Source organism: Kogia breviceps, chromosome 18, assembly GCF_026419965.1.
Source record: "Kogia breviceps isolate mKogBre1 chromosome 18, mKogBre1 haplotype 1, whole genome shotgun sequence".
NCBI classification, from domain to species: domain Eukaryota; kingdom Metazoa; phylum Chordata; class Mammalia; order Artiodactyla; family Physeteridae; genus Kogia; species Kogia breviceps.
The window spans coordinates 14,604,962-14,623,056 of NC_081327.1; the positions used below are offsets into that span (position 1 = coordinate 14,604,962).

Below are 18,095 nucleotides of genomic sequence, written 5' to 3' on the forward strand. Positions count from 1 at the left end.
TAGTTCTGTGTTTCAGGTAGTTAAGAAGAAATGCTTTACCTCCTTGCCTTTAAATCATCTGTGATCTTGACCTGGTATGCCCACTCATTTTATTCAATAAGAATTTGTGGGGCATCTAGTCCATGCTATACTCTGGAGGATGCAGAGATAAATAGTAGATCTGGTTGTCTTCAATGTTGTGCAATTTCGTTTTGATGTATTTAGGCATGAATTTATTTTTATTTATCTTGTTTAGGATATACTTGCTTCTTGGAACTGTGGATTCATGTTTTTCATCAGTTCTGGAAAATTCTCAGCCATCATTCTTTCAAAGATTGCTGTTCCTCCATTCTATTTTCTGCTTTTTGGTCTTTTATTAGATTTTTGATGTATCTTAATCTCTCTTTCATATATCCATCTCTTTGTCTCTTTGTGCTATGTAATTTCCTCTGATAAATCTTTCAGTTCAAAAGTTCTGTCTTCAGCTATGTCTAATCCACTGTTTTAATTTTTATTATGGGAATTACATTTATTATATTTTTAATCTCTAAAAGTTTCATCTTTTATTTTTCAAATCCACTTTTTCCATTCCTGATACTCTCTTGTTGCTTGCTTACATTTGTGATTGTATATTTTATTTCTTTAAACATTTTACAAAGGGCTAGTTTGTAGTCTGATTTTGAAAATTCCAATATCTGGAATTCTTGCAGGTCTGAATCTTTTGTTTGTTGTTGTGTTATATTGTATTTTTCCAAAGATGGCCAAAACAAGATTTGCTCTTTACAATATGACTTGACACAGGGCAAGTTTATGACTATGGCAGAAGTGACATTGTGATTTCCAAAGCTAGGTCATAAAAGGCAGTACAACTCCTCCCTGATTCCTTTAGGATGCTCACTCTAAGAACTCCACCACCATGCTGCAAAGAAATCCAAGCATCCTATGGAGAGGAACTGAGGCCCCCAGCCCACAGACCTGACCGAATCTCCAGCCAACAGCCAGCACCAAGTTGTCAGGCATGTGAGTACAGTATTTTGAAAGTGCATCCTCCAGCCCCAAGTTGAGCCAACCCTGTTCATACTACATGGAACAGAAACAAACAACTGAACTGAGCCCTGCGCAAATTGAGAAACTGTAAGAAAAATAAATTATCGCTATTTTTTAAAGCTACCAATATTAGGGGTAGTTTATTTTGCAACAGTTGTTAACTGGAGCAGTTGTTCTGCTAACCCTCAGTCATGGTGGCTTACTTTCTTGTGTGCTTGGTGATGTTTTTTTAAAATATATTACCAGGCTGGAACATCATTATTTTAGAGTGACTTATCTTCTCTTTTAGGACAGACCTCAAGGTTAACTACTGATGAGATTTCCCATTTCTCATCCCTCTTTCTCGATAACCCTAAAGAACTCACCCCTAGTCTTGGATGGCCCCATCCTGGGACAGTCTGTACTTTTCACATTTGAAAATATCAACATCAGACTGATAATAATCTCATCACCACACCCCAGTTCACCCCCCACATCTCTACCCTGGGAGAGGAACTAAATTCTTCGATTGGTTAACATATTGTCAGAGGTCAGGGAGCAGGCTAGTTTCCTCCTACTACAGGAAATAGAAGACAACCACACACACCACTAGTTCAGTGTAAGTGTGGCTCACCTATGCCTAATTTGAGAAAGGAGTGAATTCCTTCTCCCTTCAATAATCTCCCTCTATCACCATTAACCTTTGAGATCCCTAAATGCAAGCAGTTCACCTGCTGCTGCTTGGTTCTATCTCCTTAGTTGTGGCTCACTGGCTCGTTAGTTGTGGCACATGGGCTCCTTAGCTGTGGCATGTGAACTCTCAGTTGCAGCATGCATGTGGGATCTAGTTCCCTGATCAGGGATCAAACCCGGGACCCCTGCATTGGGAGTGTGGAGTCTTAACCACTGTTCCGCCAGGGAAGTACTGGTTCTATCTCCTTAAGAACAACCAAGGGGGGAAAAAAAGTAAGATCTGCCAGCTGAGAAATAAAAAATATCTTCTCCAAATCCCACTAAGGTGCCTTTCCCACCCAGAACTGAGTTTTCTCACTGGTATATATCTCCTTGTAACTTAATTAAAGAGCAATCAGGGCCTGCCTGCCTACCCTCCAGCATAAACATCTTTGGAAAACGTCAAACACACCTGGATAACTAATTTTGTCATGAGAACCTCTCATGAGAGAGGGGAAGATCTTGGCACCGCCCCTATTGGAGCGATGAGTGCAACACCACAGCACCTTGGTAAGCAGCGCTGCTGTCAGTAACCACTGTTAGAGCAACTCTACCTCTCCCAGCTGCCCCCTACCCTATCCCCTGTCAGATCATGACTTTTTTGAGGGAGTGATTCTTGTGGCCGCCTCTACTTCTTGCCGGATCAGCACTGACTCAAGAAGTTGATCTTATCCACATGGAAACAACTTAAATGTCCATCAACAGATGAATGGATAAAGAAGATGTGGTACATATATACAAGGGAATACTACTCAGTCATAAAAAAGAATGAAATCATGCCATTTGCAGCAATGTGGATGGACCTAGAGATTATCATACTGAGTGAAATAAGTCAGAAAAAGAAAGACAAGTACCATATGATATCACTTACATGTGGAATCAAAAATATGACACAAAAAACTTATCTATTAAACAGAAACAGACTCACAGACATAAACAGACTTGTGATTGCCAAGGGGTGGGAGAGGGATGGGTTGGGAGTTTGGGATTAGCAGATGCAAACTATTATATATAGAATGGATAAACAACAAGGTCCTACTGTATAGCACAGGGAAGTACATTCAATATCCTGTGATAAATCATAATGGAAAAGAATATGAAAAAGAATTATGTATATATATGTGTAACTGAATCACTTTGCTGTATGGCAGAAATTAACACAACATTGTAAATCAACTATACTTTGAAAAAATAAATTTAAAAATTTATGACTTTAGACCCAAACTCTGGTTTACAGGAAATACAGAAGATAAAGGAACACATTAAATGACATCACAGTGACATCATAATCAGGCAAATACAATATGTAGGACATTCTATAAGACAACTTTAAACTTTGTTTGCAAATTTGCATGATAAAATGTCAGGGAAAGTGAAGAAATTATCAGTGATAGGAATCCATTCAACACAACAATCTGCAAATGTTAAAAATGAGGCAGATCAGCAAACTATAGAGAAAATGAACAAAGCCAAAGTTAGAAAAAATCAACAAGATTGGTAAAATCCCCAGTTAGACTGATCATGAAAAAAAGAGAGAACAGAAATTACTAATACCAAGATTGGAAGAGAGATTATCACTACAAATTCTGTCACCATTAAAAGGATGTAAAGAGAATATTATGACAACTTTGTGTCGAGGCCTTGACAATTTAGATGAAATGCCAATTCCTTGAAAAGCACAACATATGAGAGTAACTCAGGATGCAATAGAAAATATATTTATTCAAGAAATTGAAATTATTATTAAAATCCTTCCCACAAAGAAAGCTCCAGGCCCAGATGGCTTCGCTGGTGAAATCTATCAAAGATTAAAGAAAGAAATAACATAAAATCTTTCAAATCTGAGATCCAGCTATATGTGCTGAGATGGAAACAATCCCTCAAAATACATTAAGTAAAAAAATCAATGTGCAAAGGGACAAGTAGTATTTTCTCATTTATGTAACAAAAAGGAGCCATATAGGTGTGTTTCTATGCACAAACTATCCTCTGCAAGGATACCCTGTTGCTTTAGAGGCATGAATTGAGGAGTTGGAGAAACTGTTTCACTCCTTTTCCTTTCGTTTTGTCTTAATTTTAAAATATGAACTGTGCATGTAATTAAAAAAAGTTTAAAGACTTTTTAACCCAGGATTTTCTGGATTTATTGTCTGACTCTTGTCCCTTGATTCTGTGAATTAGGTACTGAGGAAAAGACTGCAAAAAGGGTGGTTAAAATTTTATTCCTGGGGTTTAGGGGACAAGGACATTAAATCTACACTTGGCCACTGGCTGTGTGACTTCAGACATCTTTACCTCTCTGAGGCTCCACTTTTACTACCTGTGAATTGGAGGCTGTGCATTAAAGGATTAATTTTGTCCAACTCCTAGGAGGTAACCTCTAATCCCTTGGAATATCCTGCTTGTTAGGAGTATGTTTGTTTACCTGGGGTCCTTGGGCTGTGCAGTATAAGCTTGACCCCTGGAGGGGCTGGAGACTAAGGTCAGTCATGTGGGAGGTAGACCATGCCCATGTGACTGACCCCCAATAAAAAGTCTGGACACCACGGCTCATGTGAATGTCCCTGGCTGTGGCACTCCATGTGTGTTTTCATGTTTTGTTGCTGGGAAAATTGAGCACCTTTCACTAGGCTCCGCTGGGAAAGGACAATGAGAAGCTTGCCTTGTTGTCCCCAGGACCTATGTCTTGTCTTGGTGTCTCCAGGTCATATGTCTCCTATGTCCCATAGCTTCTTCCCTTTGGTATTTTTAATCTGTATCCTTTCACTGTAATAAATCATAACCATGAGTAAAACAGCTTTTCTGAGTTGAGTCCCTCCAGCGAATCGGTGAGCCTGAGGTGGTTTTGGGGATCCCTAAACACAGGGGTGATTAATGTCATATACCTCTTCAGGGGCATAGACACCAATGGGGTTGTACGCACACCAAACTTAACGATCACAGCCGGTATGTATTGAGCACATACTGTATACCAGGCTGTGTGTGTCCACGAGCTCACTGGATCCTCATAACAACTCCGTGAGGCTGATACTATGATTAATTTCTTATTTTTATTTTATTGTGAAATGTATTGTACATTCAGGAGTGTAAAATATAAATGTATGGCTTTAAAAAATACTTGTAATGTGAACAACTGTGAATCATCATCAGGTTAAGAAAAAAAGGACATAGAAGCCCCCGTGAGCCCCTACCCAGTTACAACTCCTCTAATCCCTTGAGGTAACCACCTTTCTGACTTGTGATAATAATTTCCTTGCTTGCCTTTTTTTTTTTTTTTTTTTTTTTTGCGGTACGCGGGCCTCTCACTGTTGTGGCCTCTCCCGTTGCGGAGCACAGGCTCCGGACGCGCAGGCTCAGCGGCCATGGCTCACGGGCCCAGCCGCTCCGCGGCACGTGGGATCTTCCCGGACCGGGGCACGAACCCGCGTCCCCTGCATCGGCAGGCGGATTCTCAACCACTGCGCCACCAGGGAAGCCCGCTTGCCTTTTCTTAATAGTTTGACCACCCATGTACGTATCCCCCATACTATATTGCCATTTCATTATCCCTGCTTTTGAGTTTTTTGAATAGAATAAGACAGCATATCCTGTTTGGCTGTTTGGTGTCTGGTTTCTTTCACACACCACGTGTGTGAGATTTATCCATGTGGTTGTATGTTTCAGTAGTTTATGCTCTTTTCGTTGCTCTGTAGTATTCTGTTGTATGACTATAGCACAATGTATTTATCCATTCTCCAGTTGATGGAAATTTGGGTAGTTCGCATTTGGGACTATTACAAACAATGCTGCTGCAAACATTTCTTCCTGTACATGTTTCCTGATGCCCATGTTCAAGTTCTCTAAGATACATACTTAATATGGAACAGGTAGGTAAAAGGTTTTGTGCATTTTCAAATTTATTCAGTAGCACTACCCTCTCTCCCATTTTAAGATGAAGCAATTGCAACAAGAGAGGTTAATAACTTTCCCAAGATCACAAAGCCACACTGCCTTGCTCCCAGAGCCCACATTCTCACTTAACACCCACTGGCATATGATGGGCACCTAACAATTGTGAGCTGTTATTCTGAGGGTCGTTGGGGGCTGTTTTGGGGGGTTTCCTTTCCTGTCCCCATTATTCTGAACTATGTCCCCATAAGTTAATAATTAACTGCCCCTCAAGGAGCCTGTGATGCTAAAGATTTGCCTTTCCCTGGTTACTGTCTGGTTAATCAGTCACTGTCCCTGGCCGGGCAAGGGGCACTAGGTGGACAGCTGCCTCCAAAGCCCCCTGACCTGGTGTGGAAGTGGCGAAGGATTCCTGATGCTCTGGACCTGTCGTGTGCTCTGCTCCCAAGCTGGCCCCTCCCCTGGGGGCTGGAAGCCCCTGAGCTTTGATGGTGGGGCCTTCCACCTCAAGGGCACAGGAGAACTGACCCGGGCTTTGCTGGTGCTACGGCTGTGTGCCTGGCCCCCTCTGGTCACCCACGGCCTGGCGGTGAGCAGTGGCCCTGGGGACTGGCCCAGGGGGTCCCCAGGGCCAGGCTCTGAGCCCGTGCTCCCTGTCACCCCAGCTCCAAGCCTGGTCTCAGCGACTCCTGGGGTCCCAGCTCTCGGGCGCACTTCTCCGAGCATCCATCTACGGGCAGTTTGTGGCTGGTGAGACCATAGAGGAGGTGAGGGGCTGTGTGCAACAGCTCCAGACCCTAGGCCTCCGGCCCCTGCTGGCAGTGCCCACTGAGGAGGAGCCAGACTCAGCTGTCAAGACTGGGTGAGTAGGGAGCTGGGGACCGGGGTGGCCGGGAGGCTTGCAACAAGGGGGTTAGTGGGCTCCAAACCCTGACGCCTGCTGGCTGGGCAGCGAGGCCTGGTATGAGGGGAACCTCAGCGCTATGCTTCGGTGTGTGGACCTGTCACGAGGCCTCCTGGAGAGCCCTGGCCCGACTGGAAACGTCCTCATGCAGCTGAAGATGACGGCGCTGATGAGCACTCAGCTCTGTGTAAGGGACTCGCAGGTGGGAGGGGAGGGGGTGGGCGCCCCCCGGGTCCCCGTAGCTACCCCACCTACCACCCCATTCCAGAAGGAGCTAACCTCACGTGTCCGAAGGCCAGGGGGCTCCTTGGAGCTGAGCCCTGAAAGCCTGGCAGAAGCCATGGACTCTGGGCAGGTGAGGAGCTCAGGCGGGGGGAGATTGAATAGTTGGTGGGGAGTGTGGGGGAAGCAGAGGCCCCTGGACTTGGAGGTAGCAGGCATCCGCCAGCGCCAGCGGCATGTTCGAAATGTTTAACTACTTCTACTTTCCAGGCTTAGAATGATCAGAATAAGTGTGGCTACAGCCCTGGGGCATGGCTGGAATAAATGGAATGTGGGTCACCTGGAGACTCTAGGGGAGGGGCCTGGGGGTTGGGAGCTCTCAGAGGAGAGATTGAAACAGCAGCTCTTTACCAACTAGAAGAAAGTAATCAATATTTTATCAATCAACTCAGCTATGCTAGTGTGTGCTAACTAGCTGGAAGCTATGATTAGACCAATGGGTTTGGGGTCATTCATTCACTCATTTGTTCTTTCATTTATTCTTTTTTTAAAAATTAACTGTAACTTTTTTTTTTTTTTTTTTTTTTTTTTTTTCTGTACGCGGGCCTCCCACTGTTGTGGCCTCTCCCGTTGCGGAGCACAGGCTCTGGACGCGCAGGCTCAGTGGCCATGGCTCACGGGCCCAGCCGCTCCGCGGCACGAACCCACATCCCCTGCACTGGCAGGCGGACTCTCAACCACTGCGCCACCAGGGAAGCCCTATTTATTTATTTTTTAAACATCTTTATTGGAGTATAATTGTTTTACAATGGCGTGTTAGTTTCTGCTTTATAACAAAGTGAATCAGCTGTACATATACATATATCCCCGTATCTCTTCCCTCTTGCATCTCCCTCCCACCCACCCTCCCTATCCCACCCCTCTAGGTGGTCACAAAGCACTGAGCTGATCTCCCTGTGCTATGCGGCTGCTTCCCACTAGCTATCGGTTTTACATTTGGTAGCGTATGTATGTCCATGCCACTGGGCATATACTTGCTTTAAATCGTATCTATCTGTCTATCCATTCCTCTAACCATCCATCAATCCACACTTTTTTGATGCATTTCAAAGTAAGTTGCAGACGTCAGCACACTTCTTCCCCAAATGCTTCAGAATGCACATCACTAATTAGAGTTCAGTATTTATTTCTTTTCAGGTAAAATTTACATACAATGAAATGCATACATTGTAAATGTCCTACACTTGAGCAATTCAAATCCCTATGAAGGTATAGAACATTTCCATCACTGCAGGAAGTTCCCTTGTGCCCTTCTCCATCAATGGGGCGGGGTTGCAGCCAGAGGGTATAGTTTTAAACGCACACAAGTAACATTATGTTACCTATGGCATTCTGTTTCTTACTTTTTTCACTGAGCACTCTGATTTTAAGATCCCTCCAAGCATCTCTGTGTACATCTAATCCATTTTAAAAAATATTTATTTATTTATTTGGCTGCTCTGGGTCCTAGTTGCGGCACGTGGGATCTTCGTTGCCGCGTGCGAGATCTTTTAGTTGTAGCATGTGGACTGTTAGTTACAGCATGTGGGATCTAGTTCCCTTACCAAAGATCGAACTTGGGCCCCCTGCACTGGGAGTGTGGAGTCCCAACCACTGGACCACCAGGGAAGTCCCTAATCCATTGTTTTGTTTGTTTGTTTGTTTTTAAAATTAATTAATTAATTTAGTTTTGGCTGCGTTGGGTCTTCGTTTCTGTGCGAGGGCTTTCTCTAGTTGCGGCGAGTGGGGGCCACTCTTCATCGCGGTGTGCGGGCCTCTCACTATCGCGGCCTCTCTTGTTGCAGAGCACAGGCTCCAGATGCGCAGGCTCAGTAGTTGTGGCTCACGGGCCCAGTTGCTCCGCGGTATGTGGGATCCTCCCAGACCAGGGCTCGAACCCGTGTCCCCTGCATTGGCAGGCAGATTCTCAACCACTGCGCCACCAGGGAAGCCCAATCCATTGTTTTTAATGGCTGCTTCTGGCCGCATGGTTTACCTCTCCTGGGATGGACACCCGGGTGGCCTCTGAGTCTCCATCACCCCAAATAATGCTGCCTGGGACCTGCTGAGGTTTCTTTTTTTAATTTGTAATTTTTAATATGTGTCACAGAACACATAGGAGCAGGACTTAGTGCTCCAAAGGATCAGCTTTGGAGTGTACTGAATGTCACCTCTTCATGAACTTAGTTTACTCATGTGAGGATAGTGATAGTAATTTCTTCCCAGGGTGGTTTAAAAGACTAAAGCCCCTGCCAGGCTGGCATCTGCACGATGACAGAGGGGCCCTCATTTCTCTGTGTCACTAGCTTCCCTTGGCTTCCCCAACACCATCAGACCTGGTGTTCCTTTTCCATCTCTGCCAGCTCATTCTCAATCTCTGTTAGGTTTTACTCTGCCTGACTCCTAAATATGGAGGTTCCCCAGGGCGAGGTCCCGGCTCACTCCCCTCTCAGTCCTTACTCCCCTCCAAGGGGCCTTCACACCCACCCCTACAGCCTGTTTCCCTGCTCTGCACTCATAATACCTGCCTTCTGTCTCCAGCCCCAGCCTTTCCTCTGAGCCCCTCTGGAACCTCCGCCTGGATGTCCCCCAGACCCCTCACACCAACTGGGTCCCACACTGGCCTGTGTCTCCCCAAAGCTGCCCCTTCCTCCTGTTCCCCTTCTCAGAGCAGTCCTACCACCCCCATCCCAGATCCCAGACCCCATCCATCCTTGGTCTTCACAGCCACTGGCTCCACAGCACGATTCATAACTGTCCTGTTCACGGCCATATCCCAGGCCATGGCACCTAGACAAGATGTGATAAACATATGTTAAATAAATGAGTAAATGAATGGAGCAAGTGAGTCTGAAACAGTAAATTAATGGTGGAGAACTTACCACTCACAACGTGCCATGCACTGTCCGAAGTGGTTTATATGTGTTCGAGGGGAGCATTTACTCTCTGCCTGGAGATGCTGAGGTTTAAATCCTAGGTCAAGCTGTGTGATTTTATAAGTTTTTTTATTTATTTTTATTTTTGGCTGTGTTGGGTCTTCATTGCTGTTTGCGGGCTTTCTCTAGTTGCGGCAAGTGGGAGCTACTCTTCGTTGAGTTGCGTGGGCTTCTTATCGCTGTGGCTTCTCTTGTTGCGGAGCATGGGCTCTAGGCACGCAGGCTTCAGTAGTTGTGGCACTCAGGCTCAGTAGTTGTGGCTCTCAGGCTCTAGAGCGCAGGCTCAGTAGTTGTGGCGCACGGGCTTAGTTGCTCGGCGGCATGTGGAATCTTCCCGGGCCAGGGATCAGACCCGTGTCCCCTGCATTGGCAGGCGGATTCTTAACCATTCTCCACCAGACACAGCTTGGAAGTCCCAAGCTGTGTGATTTTAGACGAATGACTTCACCTCTCTGTGCCTTCACCTCTGTTTCCCCCTCTGTAAAATGGGGATGACAATAGTCCCTACTTCCGAGGGTGGTGAAGGGTAAATGAGGACCTGAAATTGCATCTGGCACCCTGTCGGCCCTCTGTGAGGGTGGCGGCTCCACCAGCTGCTCACACCCCAGAACTCTCCTGGGATGATGCCCCATAGGAGCCAATTCTCTGATTGGGGAGAAGAACTCCGCAGGTGCCCCTCACCCTTCCCTTCTCCTGGAGAGTCTGCTCCCCCAGGATGGGATCCATATCCATCCTGTTGACTATACTGGAGCCCTAAATTCCACCTGTTCCTCTTTCTTTAACTTCCCAATTTCTTTGAACCCAGCTGGACTCCCTGAGTCACCAGCAGCTCACATTCACCCTCGAATCCCCATAAGAGGACCCTGAACTAGGGACAGTTATTATTTCCACATTACAAATGTAACAATTCCCTAAACGTTTGTTGAACATCTACCACGTCCCAGGTGCTGTGCCAGGGGTGGGGATGATCACCAAGATAAACAAAATCTCTGCCCTCGAGGTAATTACTTGCTAGTCTGGGAGGCGCAAGAGACAATTGTTAAAACCAAAAGCCCAGTTGGTGCCGGGCCTCGTGCTGGGGAGTTTGGGCGGGGTGGGGGGGCGGGGGGCGCAGCGCACGGAGCCAGGAAAATCATTCTTTTTCAAGTTTAGGTTCTAGTACCCCTCAGGGTCTCAGTTTCCTAATCTGGAAATTGGGAATCATATTTACTTAATTGTTTTAGGGGATCAAATTAATTAATGCAGATAAAGTAGGTTCTTTTGAAATTGGGCGCAGAGAGCTTCCCCATGTTAGTAAACCGCCTTTTCACTTGAGCTCTTTTGAAAGGTTTCTGTTTATTGTTCCCTTACAATCAAATGATCTTGGATTCAGGTGGGGAGTGTGGTGCAGAGACAGACACAGAGAAACATTGCCCTCTCTTTGCTCTATCCATTAGTGTGTGAAAAAAATGTAGTAAATATTTAATTATACTAAAACAAAAACCAGAGCCGATATGTTACAAGTATAGACAGCCATTATAGGGAAAAATAAGGCTGAGGAAGGGGAAAGGAAAGCCCCAGGAAGGGAGTTGCACGTTCAAACCAGAGAAAACCTCATTGAGAAGGTGGCATTGAAATAAAGACCCTGCGGAGAGGTTGGAGTGAAGTAAGTGGACATCTGGGGGAAATGTGTTCCAGGCGGAAGGAACAGCCAGAGCAAAGGCTCTGAGGTGGGAAGGTACCTGGCATGTTCAAAGACTAGCAGGAGGCCAGTGAGGCTGGAGGGCAGTAAGCCAGGTGGAGGGTGGGAGGAGGTGAGAGCAGAGGGGTCAGACCAGGGGAGCCTTGTGAGTTGCAATGAGGCCTTCAAAGTTTGATGAGGAAACTGAGGTCCCAAGAGACTAATGCGAGGTAACACTTATGGCTCTTATGAGCTACCTACTGTTCCAAGCACTTTCTAGATGCTAATTCCAAGTCACGTCACTCTCCCACTGGAAAATGGAGCTTGGAATAACATCTGCCTACTAGGATCATTGTGAAGATTAAATACATAAGATGGCATTTGAAGCCACCTATTATTTATAACATGTATTGAGTGCTTATTCTGACACTGTCCTGTGCTGTTTATGTCCAGGCACATCTCATATATTAACCCATTTTTATCCACACAGCAACTCCATGAGGTAGTTATTATTATCACCCCATTTTACAGAGGAGAACATTGAGGCCCAGAGAGGTTATATGATTTCTTCAAGGCCACACAGTAAGTGGTGGAGCCAGGATTCAAACTCAGATTCTGAGCTCTCAACCACTGTATTATACCTCAATAAATAATATCAATGTGATACAGCTACTTTTCAGATTTCTAACAATTTCTAAACTTTTTTCCCCTTCCTGCTGGTGGGGGAGAGAAGACTTAGGCTCTGGAAGGATCCAGTAGCCCTGAACTGCTCTTGCCACCCCCTGCCCCCCACAGGACCTCCAGGTCTCCTGCCTCAATGCCGAGCAAACCCGGCATCTCCAGGCCTCCTTGAACCGTTTGCACCGGGTGGTACAGGTAACACCTGCGGCCGCGGTCTGGCTCCACTGCACCTGCTTGCTGGTCACTCCTGGGGGCCCGACCACAGTCTCTCTCACCCTCAGCACGCCCGGGCCCAGCATGTGAGGCTCCTGGTGGATGCTGAGTACACCTCCCTGAACCCTGCACTCTCTCTGCTGGTGGCCGCTCTGGCCACTCGCTGGAACAGCCCCAGGGAAGGTGGGCCCTGGGTGTGGAACACTTACCAGGCCTATCTGAAGGTGTGTGGTGCGCTTGGGGCGGGGTGGGGGGGGTCCGGGGGAGGGGCCCTCAGGCCGGGGTCCCAGCACCTTGACCCAAAGCTGCCCCTGTGCTCTGCCAGGACACCTACGAGCGGCTGAGGCGGGATGCTGAGGCCGCAGACAGGGCTGGCCTGGCCTTCGGGGTGAAGTTGGTACGAGGGGCGTATCTGGACAAGGAGAGAGAGGTGGCCCGGCTCCAGGGTACCGAAGATCCCACTCAGCCTGACTACCAGGCTACCAGTCAGAGGTGGGACTGGGGCAGGAGGGCCTCTGAGACAAATAACATTAGCCTCTAACCTTTCATTAGAGCTCACTCCCCATGGAGCTGAGTGTCCTATGCGGGTCTACACAACACTCCCTCTCCCCAGTCCAGGGCACCGTCACTTCCCACCTGAAGTCCTCCTTGGACTTCCTGCTCCCTTCTCTAGCCCCCCTCCCCATTCGGTCCCCACGTGCAGCCAGAGGGAACCTGCCTCAAATCTTGTCCCTCCTCAGTTCAGAATCCTCCCATGGCTCCCAGTGCACCCTTGATAAACCCCAGATCCTTGCAGCGGCCGGCAATCCTGTCCCCTCGCTCACTTCACTCCGGCCACACTGGCCTCCTTGATGACCCCCAGGGCCTTTGCACTTCCTGTTCCCACTGCCAAGAGCCTTCTACCTCCAGACAGTGGTGTGGCTCAATCCCTCACTTCCTTAGGTCTTTACTTGTTGGTACCTTCTCAGGGGACCTTCCTGCCCTCCCTATCAAAAACTAGAACTCTCCACGCCCACTCACTTCTTAGATTTATTTTTCTTCCGGCACTTATCAGCAGTTGAGGTTTCACATTCGCTTGCTCATTATTCATCTCACCCACGGGAGCGTGGGCCCAGGAGGGCAGGGCATTCTGATTTGTTCACTGCTGAACCCCCAGTGCTTAAAATTGCACCTGCTGTGTGCTGGGTGCTCGGTACAGATCTGTTGAAAGAATGAATAAACAACCCAAGCGGTAGATACTATTATTATCATCCCCATTTCACAGAGGATGAAATCGAGGCACAGAGAAGTGGAATCACTTACCCACGGTCGCACAGCTAGTAAGTGGCAGGGCCAAGATTTTTGGCAGACTGGCTCTAGAACCCACATTTTTACTCACCTCAAATCATTGTGAGTTCCTTGGGCCACCATCCCATGGCCCTGGGAAGAAAGAATTTATTGTTTCAGGGAGTTCCCTGGCAGTCCAGTGGTTAGGATTCTGGGCTTTCACTGTTAGGGGCCCAGGTTCAATCCCTGGTTGGGGAATTAAGATCATGTAAGCCGAGAGGTCACAGCAAAAAAAAAGAAAAAAAAAGAATTTATTCTTTCAATACATACTTGCTGACCACTTGATTTATTCTTTTAAATTTATTTATTTATTTATGGCGGCTTTGGGTCTTCGCTGCTGAGCTCAGGCTTTCTCTAGTTGCGGCAAGTGGGGGCTACTCTTCGTTGCTGTGCATGGGCTTCTCATTGCGGTGGCTTCTCTTGCTGCAGAGCACAGGCTCTAGTTGCTTGGGCTTCAGTCGTTATGGCACGCAGGCTCAGTAGTTGTGGCTCATGGGCTCTAGAGCTCAGGCTCAGTAGTTGTGGCGCATGGGCTTAGTTGCTCCGCGACATGTGGGATCTTCCCGGACCAGGGCTCGAACCTGTGTCCCCTGAATTGGCAGGCACATTCTTAACCACTGTGCCACCAGGGAAGTACCTGACCACCTGATTTAGATCAGGAACTGTGGTGCACCCTGGTTGCAGTGGCAACCAAGGTGGCCACCAGGCCCTGTCCTCATGGAGTTTTCAAAGCCCAGTTCCATTTCACAGTGGACCAAGGAGAGGTCTGTAGAGTTGCAAGTACTCATCAAGCTTCCAGAGCAAGTTGCCAAGCCATGAAGGCTAAGCTTGCATCCAAGCCCAGGAAGTTTCCTAGGCACATTTGTGTCCCATAGGCTTAATCATTTGGCACCATTTTTGTATTTTTTTTTACTGAGATATAATTCACATATCGTAAAATTTGCTATTTTAAAGTGTACAATTCAGTGGCTTTTAGTATGTTCATAAGATTGTGCAGCCATCACCACTATCTAATTCCAGAACATTTTCATCACCTCATAAAGAAATCCCGTATGCATTAGCAGGCACTCCCCATTCCTACCCCCCCCTCAGCCCCTGGCAACCACGAATCTACTTTCTGTCTCTGTAGATTTGTCTATTCTGGACATTTCATATTCATGGAATCATATAATATATGACCTTTTGTACCTGGCTTCTTTCACTCAGCATAATGTTTTCAAGGTTCAACCATGGTGTAGCATGTGTCAGTGCTTCACTCCTTGTTATGGTCGCATAATATTCCATTGCATGGAGAGTCCACATTTGATTTATGCTTTCATCAGTTGATGGATATTTGGATTGTTTCCACTTTTTTTGTCAATTGTGGATAGTGCGGCTAGGAACATTCACATACACATTTTTGTGTAAACATACAGTTTTCATTCTCTTAAAAGTTGAGTTCTCTAGGACTGGAATCACTGGGTCATATGGTCACTCCATGTTTAACTTTTTGAGGAACGACCAGATAGTTTTCCAAAGTGGCTGCAGGGCTTCCCTGGTGGTGCAGTGGTTGAGAGTCCGCCTGCCGATGCAGGGGATGCCAGTTCGTGCCCCGGTCTGGGAGGATCCCACATGCCGTGGAGCGGCTGAGCCCGTGAGCCATGGCCGCTGAGCCTGCGCGTCCGGAGCCTGTGCTCTGCAACGGGAGAGGCCGCAACAGTAAGAGGCCTGCCTAGCACAAAAAAAACCCACAAAAAACAAAAACAAAAACCAAAGTGGCTGCAGCATTTTAGACTCACACCAGCACAGTGGGAGGGTTCCAATTTCTCCACATCTTCTCCAGCACAGTACCATTAATGTTTTAATAGAGATTTTGAACAAATAATACATTCACATGATTCAAAAATCAAAATGTTGTGAAAATGAACACACCGACACAGCTCACGTCCACTCACATCGTGGGGTCTCCCTGCCCCTGCAGGGGCACTCCACTCTCCTCTGGGTGTTCATTTAGCCGGTCCCCCACTTCCAGACATTTGGGTTGTTACTAACCCTGCTCTGTAGACACTGCTGCAGTGAATGACCTTGGATAAATGTCACCTTGTGTGATGTGGCCCTTTGCTGTGAGAGTGCCATTGTGCCAGAGGCTTTATGTCCACCCTCATCTCACTCCATCCTCACAACAACACCGCTGGGTGAACGTGGGTTGTTAAAGAGAAGAAAACGGCTCAGAGAGGGGATGTCTCTCGCAGCGGAGGCAGGTGGGATGCAGGTACTTCCTGACTTCAGGGTCCTTGCCCTTAGGCACCCCACGTCCCAAGGACAGAAATCCCCAGCCCCTGGGGCCTAACCCTCACTCACCAGGTGTCATACGCCAGACCTTCATCTCCCTTCAGTTACAGCCGCTGTCTGGAGCTGATGCTGACCCAGGTGTCCCATCGTGGCCCCATGTGCCCCCTCATGGTGGCTTCCCACAACGAGGACTCTGTTCACCAGGCAACCAAGCGGTACGAAGTAGGGGAATGGGAAATACGTGCCCAAGGGTGGTGGATGTGGAACAAGGGGAGGGACAATGTAGGCCAGCAGGTTCAAAGGGGATCTGGGGAGGATATTCAAAATATTTAACTCCTGCTACACCTGCAGGTCCCATAGGCCCCAGCTGAACAAGGCATTGCCCCTTATTTGCTGGGGCATGGGGAGGTCCCAGGGTTCCAGGGAAGAAGTGGGGACTCACTGGGGATCCTTCAGGGGGCCCAAGGCAGTGGTTATTTATCAGTGAGTTTGGAAGTACTTCAATATTTGAATAACTAGAACAGCGATAAGAGTGCGTCATGGCTGACTTTCAGCTCTGGATCCAGCCACTGTCTGGATTGATGATGTGGCCTTTTCTGTAGCATGTGGGAGCTGGGCATTCCTCTGGATGGGCCTGTCTGTTTTGGACAACTTCTGGGGATGTGTGACCATGTCTCCTTGGCACTGGGTATGTGAATGATCCATCCCTCCCAGACCCACTCCCACATCCCACCCAGTCAGCCCCAGGCCTCATTCCCTCCCAAACAGATCCCATCTTCCATTCCCAGACAATGCCTGGCCAGGCTCCCATCCAGAGCCTGCAGCCGGCGAGCGCCAGACCCTTCCAGATAGATCTGTCCCATAGCTGAAGGCCTTGCAGGCCTGTGTCTCTGTGTCTGTGGTATCTGTTGTTTTGCTTGGTTCTTCATCATGGTATCTTGTCACCTGTGTGCTTTGTTATCTTTACTGTGTTGTTCACCAGGGCCTGAGACCAGAAGATTTACGTTTTCTTCTGCCAGGTGCTAAGGGGTACAAAATCAGTGCACCCTAACTTCACAGCTTGAGGTTTCTTGAGATATCCCAGGGATGCAAATTGGGGCTGCAAATATTTTAGGGGCCTAACCCATGGCTACAACCTATCAGAGATGGATTTCTCTATTTTTTTCCTTGCTCTGCTCATGGTCAAGGCCATTCCCTGGGAGTGGGGGAGGGTGGGAGGTTTGACTTCTTGTTATCTCTAACTTTGAGGGTCTAGATTTTTGGTTCCAACTTAATCTGGGGAAGTTCTCCTTTATAACTCTTACCCTGGTCAGGCTTTGGGCCTCCATTTCTGTACCCCCTCAGCTTTGAAGTCATTAAATAGCAGCTCAATTTTGCCTTCAGGATAGAAATACTTCTTGTGTAACCCTTCCTTCTCTGGATTCTCACTTTCTCTTAATTCTTGGATTAGTAAATTCCTTATTCTCTCGGCAGCATTTTCATAACTTTGAGAAGATTTTTTTTCTTTTTTTTTTTTTCTGTACCTGGCCCTCTCACTGCTGTGGCCTCTCGCATTGCGGAGCACAGGCTCCGGACGCGTGGGCTCAGAGGCCATGGCTCACGGGCCCAGCCGCTCTGCGGCACGTGGGATCCTCCCGGACTGGGGCACGAACTGGAGTCCCCTGCATCGGCAGGTGGACTCCCAACTACTGCGCCACCGGGGAAGCCCGAGAAGATTTTTTTTAATGTTTACTCCAGGATTTTTAGTTTTTTCAGTGCGAGATTTTGTCCAACCCACCTAGTCTGCCATATTCTCAGAAATGGAAATCTCTGTTCCAGATGGGGCCTGGGGGAGTCTCTCCCCAAACACCAACCCACACCCTGCAAATACTCTCCCTCCAGGGCAGGCTGGCTATGCCGTGTACAAGTCCATCCCCTATGGATCCCTGGAGGAAGTGATCCCCTACCTGATCCGGAGGGCCCAGGAGAACCAAAGTGTACTGCGTGGTGCCCGCAGGGAACAGGAACTGCTCAGCCAAGAACTTCGGCGGAGGCTGCTGGGGCGGGGCCTGAGGGTACCCCATTAGCACCCTTAGGGGTCATATGGTCAATAAAGGCCCTGAGCTGCTGCCCAGACAGCTGTCCTGTACGGAAGCCACCTCCTTGGGGAAGGGCTCATCTCAGCCTCAGCCAGCCCAAGCTAAGGGGGCTCTGTGGCTCAAGAGAGATCTTTAGATGA

The 18,095-nt window shown here is 47.6% G+C and overlaps 1 protein-coding gene across 3 annotated transcripts; it reads left to right on the plus strand.

Moving 5' to 3' along the window:
* Positions 1 to 6,025: 6,025 nt before the first annotated feature.
* Positions 6,026 to 18,095, plus strand: PRODH2 (proline dehydrogenase 2). Of its 3 annotated transcripts, XM_059046218.2 has the most exons (10): positions 6,026 to 6,214; positions 6,291 to 6,487; positions 6,578 to 6,716; positions 6,798 to 6,884; positions 12,182 to 12,262; positions 12,349 to 12,504; positions 12,606 to 12,772; positions 15,982 to 16,092; positions 16,480 to 16,565; positions 17,759 to 17,943. In XM_059046218.2, exons 1-10 carry the CDS (start codon positions 6,041 to 6,043, stop codon positions 17,941 to 17,943), a joined length of 1,383 nt encoding a protein of 460 aa, XP_058902201.1. In that variant the 5' UTR covers positions 6,026 to 6,040. The 3 variants fall into 3 exon arrangements, with proteins under 3 accessions (XP_058902201.1, XP_058902200.1, XP_058902202.1); XM_059046217.1 differs by lacking the exon at positions 16,480 to 16,565 and having other exon boundaries at positions 6,041 to 6,214; positions 17,759 to 18,095; XM_059046219.2 differs by lacking the exon at positions 12,349 to 12,504 and having other exon boundaries at positions 6,041 to 6,214.

Bases quoted from the DNA above. Each gene is read 5' to 3' on its own strand.
- PRODH2 (XM_059046217.1), top strand. From the start codon at position 6,041: ATGCTCTGGACCTGTCGTGTGCTCTGCTCCCAAGCTGGCCCCTCCCCT. The intron at 12,263-12,348 runs GTAACACCTGCG...TCTCACCCTCAG, and splicing joins GTTTGCACCGGGTGGTACAG to CACGCCCGGGCCCAGCATGT. The intron at 12,773-15,981 runs GTGGGACTGGGG...ATCTCCCTTCAG, and splicing joins TACCAGGCTACCAGTCAGAG to TTACAGCCGCTGTCTGGAGC.